Source organism: Doryrhamphus excisus, linkage group LG8, assembly GCF_037039965.1.
Source record: "Doryrhamphus excisus strain RoL-2023G ecotype Guam linkage group LG8, RoL_Dexc_Guam_v1.1, whole genome shotgun sequence".
NCBI classification, from domain to species: domain Eukaryota; kingdom Metazoa; phylum Chordata; class Actinopteri; order Syngnathiformes; family Syngnathidae; genus Doryrhamphus; species Doryrhamphus excisus.
Window position 1 is genome coordinate 14,416,502 of NC_136364.1, and position 11,008 is coordinate 14,427,509.

The following is an 11,008-nucleotide window of genomic DNA, read 5'->3' on the forward strand; positions in this document are numbered from 1 at the left end:
CGTCGACATCCCTCGGATTGGTTGACTCACATCGACGTAAGCCATTGCTTGAACAATTAAGTGGAACTTTGGCCAGAAACATAACCAGACTTTGTAAGTTGCGTAAAGGAGGGATAAACAAATGCGTGAGGAGTCCACTGCAGAAGCAGAACAGACCTTTGGTCCTATGTCGAAGCTTTGCCGGTACAAGGCAGTTCCTTTCCTGTTGCCCCTCCCACCCTTCTTCTTTTGTTTTTACTCCTTTTGACATAACCACAAATATACTTTTGCAAAAAGAGGCAAGCAATAAAGACTTGTTTTAACAATACCGTAACATAAACTTTTGAAACCTTTGAAATTTTATGTCGACCGTGTATGTCGCTTTTTCAACACGGTGGACCAGGACTTGATTAGTTGGGTCGACTTAAACGGGCTGTGGAAATAAACGGCAGATCCCACTGTATGAAACACTTTTGTCTGTCAACGTAAAAACAGACAGAGCAGGTCTAATATAAACCGGCATGGAATGCTACATTACAATTTCCTAAAGCTTGTAGAGCACTTCCATTGTGTGAAAACCTTGCAAATCCAATGTAGACAGCAGCGTTATCTTCTACACAATGTACAGTTGTGGTCAGAAGTTTACATATACTCATTAGTACTAGAAAAAGGACTTTAAAAAACCCCAAAACTCTAAAATCTGATATTCTATTTTTTCTTGAATTTCTTCACTTATCTTTAGCATCAAATATATACTGTGCACTTACAATCACATCTATAGACAATTTAGAGCAGGAGCACTTGGGAGTGTAACCAACTACAGCAGAGTGGGCGTACCCGAAGGAGGGCTGGTGGGGAAGTAAATTAAATAGACTGTTTGGGTCGCAAGCAGGAAGTCCATGGAAACACTGCAGAATCTGCCAAATTATGAAAAAAGTCCGACTTATACTAAATATGGTAATGAACTGATCATGTAAGTGAATCGGGATACTTCAAGGTCAAGGTAGGACTAAAAAATGTGGATCACAAATGTTGGCAATCCTATTGAAGATGTTATTTATTAATATTACCACTGAAGAAAATATTAATTTCTTGAAAATATGCATTTTGGGACACCATGTATGGTGTCTTTCTCTAAACAATTCATCTAATATCTCAACTGGCTACATGGGGCAAAAAGCAGAACTTTTGACCACAACTGCGTAATTGAGTATTAAATACTTGTCAGTGCTAATAATCATAATAATCAGAAAAACGCAGATACGGCAGAAAACTTGAGTGAAAATTGATTCAAGTTTTACATGTATTAACAAAATGTACGGTAAGTATTATATCAAAAAGCAATATACATACAACATATACTGCATTCAGACGGCAAACAACATGAAAAACTGTCAATATAGACATCAAAGACATTTAACCGTTTGCCTACAGTGACAACACAGAAGGACCGACACTGCCAATATGAACTAGCATGGTCATCGTCACAGAAATAAAGCGTTTTGAAACTCAGTTTGTAAGGATATTTCATTTTTGTTATTGGTTGCAAACTCAGGTGCTCTTCTTCTACAAGATACCAGTTACTCTCAGGCACTTTCCAAAAGGGCAAGGCTTGGCTTGAACGCACCTCCGGCGGCAGTGCACTCACATCAAATGGGAAAAAAAAAGAAATCTACATCCCTTTTCCAAGGGAAACAATCGACACAAATCATTTACCTTGTTGAAAGTGGAAAACATCACCAGGCCAGCTGAAGTCTTGATGCAAGTCGGTGATGACGTCTTTTGGCGTCGTCACGGGATCAATGAATCAAATCACTCGATGGTGATGGAAGCCAACTCCGTGGCCTGGGCGTTCTTCCGCCGATGGTGTTCTTGTTCAAACACCTCCGGTGAACTGCCTCCTTCGCTGTTGTCCGTCTTTGTCTCCTCTGTCAGGGCTACAGCATTGCCGGTGTCCATTTTGAAGGAGGTGGGGGTTTCCAGGGGATCCAGGGAATCGGGTGAAAGGAGGCCAGATGAGCTCTCGCAATTCTGGGTAGAAGAGGAGACCTGGGAGATGACAGGCATCTGGACTGAGGAGGAGGATGAGGTGGAAATGACAGTAGAGGTTCCGCCTGCATAGACAGGGTGATGTTGGGATTCTTCCAGTTCATACTGGACTCCCAGCGCCTCCTCCTCCTCCTGCACCTGGCTCAGGTAGTCGGGCACGAGGAAATCACTATTAGAGCAAAAAAAACATATTGAGTTCACAGTCAAGTATATGTTGCACTTTCACTTTATACTTTTAAGAATTGATTTAAAAAGTGCTAAAAGAGATGTATTTCTGGAGGAAAAGTGAGAGACTAGTCACAATAAAACGAGAGATGAACACAGCATTGTCAGACATGGCAGTGGGACCACCTGACCATGTCAACCTTTTTTATAGTTTACTTGATTTTGTGCAAAGGCATAAAAAACGACTAACTTTTGTCTTATTATTATTAGTTGTATTAGACATTATAGCCTTTTCTGCTCTATTATTCCATATTATTGCTGTTTTTAAATTTTTTTTTTTTTTTTTTTTTTTTTTTTTTTTTTTTTTTAAAGGTGCTGCTGGCCCCCCCCCAAAATAATAAATTGAGCCACAAGCTGCATTTCGGACACCCCTTCTCAGAAAGTTCTTCGTCAGGGTTGAGCGCATGATGCCACGTCAACTCTATGAGCAACCACATCTCTCATCGCCTATTTGGCTTGTTAGCGTCCCACACAGAGTGAAATATTTCTATAAAGTATTTCTGAATAATTTTGATACCCCCCCCGACCATCACATGGATCAGTGATACATATATAAAGTAAAGTAAAGCCTGTCCACCCCACAATTTGAGAAGCACTGAGTGTGTTAAAACAGAGATGGCAACATAATTAATGAAAATATTATACTAAAAATATTCAAACACATGTGTTTCCTATTGCCTTGTTAACTAACAAACCTGTCCAATAATAGATGAAATATGTATTTTTATTTCGTACAGATCTTTGGCCCATTTTATGGTATTATTTCATGAATACTTGTCCAGTTGGAAGGATCTCTGGTACCTTTAATTTGATGTATAATGGAATATAAACACACAGCCAAATCATTCTGAAATAGTTGTTGTGATTCAAGTTAATACATAGTAGTAGTTAGTACATCAAAAGCAGTAAAAGACATTAACATGGTATATAAACATCCATAAGATAGGCGTGTTTTCTGACCCCGGTGTGATCTAAATGAATGATGGGGTCAGCGCCCCTTGACTCCTCACCTGCTCTGGAAGTAGTTTGCTAGTTCGGATGCCTCATGGTTCAGACTCCTCAGGTGTACAATTAAATTGCCAGAGTTGGTGAACATGGCGCCGCACGTTTTGCACTCATAAATCCGCGGCTTGCGGATTATGTGTCGGGAGACCCTCATGTGGTGCTTATATTCACCGAAGGACGTGAATGTGGCACTACAAATCTGGCACCGGAAACAGCGTTTACCTTCGTGCTTCAGCCGATGCATCTTTAGGGAGTAGGCTCGTGTGAACTTTTTTCCACAGCGGTCACACTGGAAAGGCTTAATGCCTGGCGGAATAAAAGAAACCAACACTTAGATTGTATGTCTATAAGTATGTTTCCAATACCTGTGTTGCTGACACTGGAGGCCAAATGCGTGAATTATGAATGAAAAATAATTTGCAGTGAATCCCTATAACTTGTGATTCAGCATTCACAGCCTCGCAAGTTTGAGGATTTCTGTCCTTCTGTCCAAAAAAATATTTTTCTCCAAAAAATAGTCCAATTTTCCCACAGGAAGATCCCATGTATGGAGCTATATTAGCTATACTCAGGCCAAATGTTTTGTACTTGAAATATACATGCGGTGCAATCATAATAAATATAAATCCACAACAAATTCAGGTTAAATATAATTATGGTTCACTTCTGTAATTCTTATTTTTATTCTTCACTTACATATATTCTAATGTTTTGAGATTCAGTTTATTTTTCTGAAATATCAAATTAAAGATTTGAATTTCCCAATTAAATGTTTTGTGTTTACTGTTTTATTTTACACATTCAGATCTTTCTTTTTCAGGTTCAGATCTTTTGATCTGAATTTTCTATGGGGGCGTGTCATCAACTGAGAGGTGTGTGACCATGCCCCATTAGGTTGCCTTCAGGCAATTTAGGAACAAAAACAATTCAACTCAACGCTTCATGCAAGTCTACGTGTCCTTCCTTGAAATGGTGTGAGAGTGTGCATGGTGTGTTGAATAGACATGAAATAGTTGAAAACCAGGGGAACGCTACCACATTGGAACCTGTGTAAAGGGGACTTAATATGCTTGTTTTTGGCGCTGCCCACCATATGCCGTACAGAAAGCTTTCTAGATCTTCCAGATTCTGCACCTTTTTCTACAGTGTTTCCATGGGCTTTGGATGTATAATTTTATGCCAACAAAATGTGGAAGCGGTGCACCAGGATTTGATGAGTTGGTCGGGGTTGTCGAATGCCTTATATGGGTTCCACACTTTACAACACGGGGTTGTCGAATGCCTTATATGGGTTCCACACTTTACAACACGGAGAAAGCTTACATTTCTGCCAACAAATCTGTTGAATAAAATTGGCTTCCTAAATGTTTTTAAGAAACACTTTCCAATAATCCTCACAAAGCACTGGGAGAACATCTAACCAGAACATCTAACCTCCAAACAGAAAGACCCGAGCAGAGCTACACATGTAAACATGTTCGCGATTACCTTTTTTCTAATTCACAGTGATCTAGTACAAGTGACTTAACTTTTTGAAGATCTAAACACATCGTCTGAGTAACATGTTTGCCTGACGCTTTGACGACGATGTCCTCGTGTTTACCTACCGGAGTGTATGAGCATGTGCTGCTTCAGGTTTTGAATGCGTGTGAATCGAACTCCACAGGTTGGACACTGGAAGGGCCTGTCAGGGCCGTTGGTGCCAGGCCGAGCCGATGGGCTGATATAGAGGTGGTACGGATACTGAATACCTTCTAACCTGAAAACAGCAGGGAAGAGAAAAACAGATTCAGCTTTCCAAACTTTTATAATAGCAATAAAACTAAACTGTAAATGTTTGGGGAGCTTATAAAACAATCTGTTGATGCCTGATCAAAGTCCCTTTCACCTTCCACTACCTTTTTGTGATATTGCAGCATGTGTGAATAATGTTTAGACCTGCACTTTACTCCATACTCATAAATTATGAAGGCGCAACATTGGTGGCCAAAGACTTTTTTAAATCTCATCATTAGAACTAGGTCACAAAAAAAAATGTTCGTTTTTTTGCCATGCAAAAAAGTACTATTTGCCTCAATTGAGATTGTTAAATAATAACAAATAAAGACATTAGCCAGAACTTATTTCATCTTTTACAATGTACAGTAGACAAAAAGGCCTGCTGGATCTGACTATGTCTAAAAAAAACAAAACAAACAATTTAACAATTAACATTTGTTTAAGTGTTTTATTTTGGAGAGCCTCTGACTGACCTCTGCTGGCGTGTTTGGCCACAGAAAGTACAGTAATCCCTTGTTTATCGCAGTTAATTGGTTCCAGAACCGACTGTGGTAAGTGAGTTTCCACCCTTCTTTATAAATTGAATATTTTCTGAGGCTATGTCACTCTTTACAATCTTCTAAATACTATTTGTAATATTAGACATTAAATAAGATCCATATAGTCACCTTTAAATTCACTTTACCAAGACCTGTCACGATAATCAATTAACGGAAAAGAATGTGGTAATTCTGCCAGCCTCAAAATATTGGCATGCATGTTTGTTTTCCTCTCGCTCTACCAAAGAAGCTGAAGAGAGTGCATCTGTCAACATCTGGGCGTGTTGGTTCTATAGCAGAATGAATAGAGCGAGTGAACCATTCAGGTTTTAGCTCCTGTTTTATATTTTGTCCTTACTTCCTTTTGCTGCCGGTCTAAACAAAAATGTGATACCTTTCATCATCCTCTGCATGTCCTGGAGCATTAGAGGTACTCTGCATCGACGGCAAGCCCTCTGACACGCCTTCATCCAGTGATCCTGAAAAACAAAAAAGATGCAGTGACAAAAAGGCAACCAATTCCACTGTAATGGTCAGCTTAGCATTTTTCTCACAATGGGTGCCTTTAAACTGAAATTGAACACAACATCATTACAGTGGAACACGTTTAGGTCGATGCTCCTTGGAGTGGCTGAATGATCGAATTTTTTTCCGTTTTAGAAATCACCCCAATGGGTCTCAAAGGTTATGTTGACTGAAATGGTCAATCATGTATGTTGCCGTAGCCGTCGTAAGCAGCCACTTTCAAGGTGTTGACCGAGACTTGACGTATTGTCGATCTAAGCAGGACCGACTTAAGCGGGTTCCACTGTATTTGGTCCAGTAAATAAACTAACATAACTAATAAACTAACCTATGGAGGATGACTGTGGACTGATGAGGAGATCCTCCTGAACCTGTTCACTTCCTGGCACCGTCTGTTGATCATTTAGTGAGTTCTGAGGGGCGGTGACGGGGTGAGAAGATGCCTCTTGGACCTCCTCGTCACTGAGGCGCTCCACTTTCACCCTCACGTCATCTTCCTCAGCTGGCACAGGTGGCGACACCGCCTTGGAGTTTTCACACGTTAGATAGTCACTGAGTCGACGACCAACCACCACTTCAGAAGTAACTGCGGCCGCCTGCTCTTGGCAACGAGGGCTTTCTGGGAGCTTGGATTTGTCGGAGTGGAATCTCCTGTCAATGCCAAATGGGAACGTCCATGGGAAGGCCAGCGAGGACTCCACAGGCTGGGCCGTGCTGTCTGAGAACGAGGGGGATGGATTGGGTACCTGGGGGGAGGTAGTGATCATCTGCGTCGTGCATTTGAGCGGACTCTCAGGCGAGGCCATGGTTACAAAGCTCTTTCGTTTGCGGCGTGATTCGCGGCAAACGGGAACATTCCTCTCCATGACACTACAGTCAGACGACACAGGTGACACGCTGCCGTCAAGCGGCGTTAGGACACAGTTTGATGAGGCACTCTCTGGTGCTGATTCACGGGGTTTGTCTGCTGCCATTGTGTCGTTACTATTGTTACTGGGGCTCCACAAAATACTGGACTTCATGAACTCTGAACAAGTACTAGCCACAGCAAACATCTGCATATAACTCGCAGCTGCAAGGACATCAATAATATTCTCTGTGCTGATGGAGAGTGTCGACGTGTAGGCATATTCCAGCAGAGGAGCGAAGCCGCTAACTGTCACGTGGTGAAGGTCCAACACAAACTTGTCCTCCTCCTCTGGTCGACCAACCAGTTTAGAGCGGAAGAATTCACTGCAGCATGCCAAGACCACTTTATGGGCCAGGAAATGTTTGTCTTGCACCCTGATGGTAACATCACACAAGTGACCTTGATTGCGCAAAGCGTTCAGCTTCTCCAGCATCTCCTGGCTGTGGGAGGTCGAGCTGTGGGTGAAAGTTTTGACTCCCATGATAGAGTCAGGTTCTGACCATGGGGGTAAACCGTGTCCTACAAAGAGATATAAGGGAGAAAAGACAGACTTTTATAAAGAGAGATCTTTTTATCTTCTTTATCTCTCACTGTTTGTGTTAGCTACTTTCCATAATTATAAATGTTGAATAACATAATTTAGTAAACCCCTTCTGCTTTAACAACCTTGCAAAGTGTATGTTTTGTGATTCCACCACAGAAGGGCAGCAGGCTTGGAAAAGGTGAAAAGTGTGGTAACGTACAATTTGAGAGCTGGCTCCTGAGGATACAGTGTATTGATGATTCCATATGTAGTTAGGGGTGAGCATACCGGGACAATTGGTGACACCCTGTCCCAGGGTGGTGCCTCTGGGAGTTAATGAAATTGTAATAAACCCAAACAACAGAATATTATACTGCTCTTTTATAACTTTATTCTGACCTGAACACATCAACAGCAGTTCATTTGTGAGGAAATAATAAGCTTTTAATGCTCTCTTCTGATTGCTATATATTTGTATTTTACTTCATTTAGCCACTTTTATGCTTGAAAAGGCAAAATGTCGGCAAACAATACGTAACATTTGTATTTAAACAGGCATACTGATAAGAGACCGTATTCAACCACAAAACAGTATGATTTTTTTAAAAACAAATATTTGGCAATTTGTCAAAAATAAAATTAACCTGCCCTTCTAGGGTGGAACGGGGCGCCGCCTAACACAGGGGAAACACTGTAATTGGCTCAGAACGATGGCATCACAATCATTCGCGTGTTTACACATGCATGCGCAAAAAAGGCTACCAACCTATGGGACACAGTGTATTGCTTGAAATAACATGTAACTATGTGTCAAAAGCTTCTGCAATAATTACCGGGAGAACTTTCAAAGGCCACAGAGACAAGATAAAAGTGCATTGTGGGCAGTTAAACGGGAACATTAAGAAGCTCTCTGAGGAGAAGATAATGGGGGGTGAAAGGAGCACAAAGGACAAAATGCCAGGTTATGTAACTCCAATCAAAGCAGATGCACAGTGAGGAAAGCCAGACCCATGTGGAGGCCAGTCTTAGCAGCTGTCTGCGAGACATGTGGACTCTCGGAGCCATGATATTTTCCATCAAACAAAAGCTTGAGTGAAGGGGGCTCGCACGGGGAAAAGCGTACATGCAGACTCAAGAAAAAGTACTCCTGGGCTGCGATGGCCTAATAAAAGCCAAGTGAATTATAGACTTGGGAAAAAAGATCATGCTGCTCCTCCAGTATTTTTCAGATTGAAAAAGTAAGGTGGTTAAATATGTGGTTGATGCCAAAAAGCAGAATAGAAGATTTCCAAAATTGTTACTGTGATGCATTCACAGTATATTTTCATCTGCACAGCCATTTGTTGATGTAATTGTATACACTGACTACACTAGTGATAGATGTTTCTTTGTCATAACATTTTAGATCAACATCAACAAGTTTTAACGAGCAAAAAAAACCACAACATTACAAAAAAATGTTAATAAGCACTATACCTCTCAATGACTTGGCGACGTCCAGATTACAACCTGCTCTTTTCACTGTTTAACTATCATCACACACTAGCAACTGATGAAACATCATTGTTAAAAACGACCCTTTGGGTCAAAGTTCACAAAAAGCACAAGTGGTCTATGTAAGAACACGACAGGGGGAACCTTAAATGTTCCAAACATACCTAATTAATGAACATATCATCAACAATACAGTTTAGCAAACATCAGCTAAGTGTCACATTCTAATCAAGAAGCAGAGCAAACAAAACACTTCCTGCAACGGCTATCAAAATAAAATACATGACATGGTTGGCTGTTTAGGTCTGTTGTCACATGACAACTGCATTCTGGTGGCAAAATAAAGTGAAACATGTCTTTTAAAGCTCTTGGTAGAATTGATCATATAATTGTCATATAAATAAAAATATATAAATGTCATATTCTGATGACACCGGCCGCTTATTGAGGAAAAAGTACTGCATTTTCAAGACTCATCAGATTGTTCAAAAAGATCGTATTACGCAATACATAATGGTTACTACCTCCCAATTAAGTAGCACCTATAATTACAACCTTTCTTCCATATGATACAATTACGCAACGCTTTATTAACTAACGCTATGTTGTACATTGTCGTCGGCCACGGTACATACCTGGAAGTGTTTTTACATTCACTTAAAAACAAAAGCCTTCATTTTGAAGTCCGTGTTTATTAAACTTCCGGTTTGACCGCTTTTAACCCCGACTTCCTCAACGCACCGAGCAATGCTAGCGCATTAGCCAAAAAGCTACCAGTAGCTTAGCAGCTAGCCGACGACTCGCCGACTGCCGACAACAATGCATGCCAGGCACGATAATCAGATAAAAACGCGGAACGCGAGACCGCCGCTGATACACAAACTGGGAGAAGAACATTTACCTTGTTAGACCAAAGCTTCTACCAGTTGCTGGGCCTGCGAACAGTTGGGCTGAGCCAAAGCTAGTCGGCAAGACACCGTCGTATCCTGGCTAGCATACATTCCCCGCGTTGGCCAGACACACTAACAAGGCTGGCCCCAATCATACTATCGTATCATACTACTTTGTCATTTTGTTTAAAAAAAAGTCACTTTAGCTCTTTTGTTTCCTTTGTGCTGCCTGGTAGCCTTTCGGCGCTCTTATTTGTTCCCCACAATGCTGTGCGCTGCGCATCTGTCACTTTACTGTATGGAGGAGCAGGAAGTGTCAAAACAACACAGCAACTACTGTCTGCCATGAAGATTTATAGTATTTTGATTCAGTTAACAATTCTGCCTTGTATTGATTATTATTACGGTTGTGTGGAAAGCGTTTCGTTATTGTAAGAGGTAGTTTTGATATTTCTTTCAATACGTATGATTTGCAGCGGGTTTGTCACATGTTTAACTGTAGAGGTGGGTGGATCGAGCCAAACACTGATTAAATTGATATGGCCTATTCATGAGATCAATATTTGATATGGACTATTCATGAGATCAATATTTGTCAGTTCGTTTCTGTCTTTTTTTGTGTTGATCCTAATGTTACATTGCTGTTGTTATATTTATATATTTTTTACAAACTCAAGGGAAAGTTCTGACACAGGATAGCTTTAGCAACAAAAAGCCAAAGGATTTGACTGACAACCAATAGTAGTTTTTGCTTTAGTTTACTTATTTTGCACAATTTGTATGTAATAAAAAGGAATAATTGTATTTTTTTTAAATATTATGATAAATTAAAGGCAGTTTCACAAAATCATTTCACTTGGTATCACATTGATACCATTCAGAAGAAGCTTTCATGCTGTGAATAAGTAATGTTACTGTAATGTTCAGTGAGACACACAGGCACCAGACTTGATCGCCGGGCCAAACTTTTTTTTGGTGCAGGTTAGCAGGTTTGAATTATCTCACAACAGACAACACAATCTGTAATGAAAACACAAGCTACTGTTCCAGCCGTAACCCATGCTAAGCTTAACTCAACACTGAACCCCCA

The 11,008-nt window shown here is 40.7% G+C and overlaps 1 protein-coding gene across 4 annotated transcripts; it reads right to left on the reverse strand.

The window, feature by feature from the left end:
• Nucleotides 1–643: 643 nt before the first annotated feature.
• zbtb44 (zinc finger and BTB domain containing 44) lies at nucleotides 644–10,216 on the reverse strand. Of its 4 annotated transcripts, none has more exons than XM_058080286.2 (6): nucleotides 9,930–10,216; nucleotides 6,430–7,530; nucleotides 5,971–6,055; nucleotides 4,866–5,017; nucleotides 3,264–3,564; nucleotides 644–2,197 (listed from the first exon to the last, which is right to left on the reverse strand). In XM_058080286.2, the coding sequence occupies exons 2-6, from the start codon at nucleotides 7,490–7,492 to the stop codon at nucleotides 1,792–1,794; spliced, it is 2,007 nt and encodes a 668-aa protein (XP_057936269.2). In that variant the 5' UTR covers nucleotides 7,493–7,530; nucleotides 9,930–10,216; the 3' UTR covers nucleotides 644–1,791. The 4 variants fall into 4 exon arrangements, with proteins under 4 accessions (XP_057936269.2, XP_078649007.1, XP_057936270.2 ...); XM_078792881.1 differs by having other exon boundaries at nucleotides 6,430–7,542; XM_058080287.2 differs by lacking the exon at nucleotides 9,930–10,216 and adding an exon at nucleotides 9,011–9,307.
• Nucleotides 10,217–11,008: the final 792 nt, after the last annotated feature.

Bases quoted from the DNA above. Each gene is read 5' to 3' on its own strand.
- zbtb44 (XM_058080286.2), bottom strand. From the start codon at position 7,492: ATGGGAGTCAAAACTTTCACCCACAGCTCGACCTCCCACAGCCAGGAG. The intron at 6,056-6,429 runs GTTAGTTTATTA...TTTGTTTTTCAG, and splicing joins TCCACAGTCATCCTCCATAG to GATCACTGGATGAAGGCGTG. The intron at 3,565-4,865 runs GTAGGTAAACAC...TTATTCCGCCAG, and splicing joins GCACATGCTCATACACTCCG to GCATTAAGCCTTTCCAGTGT.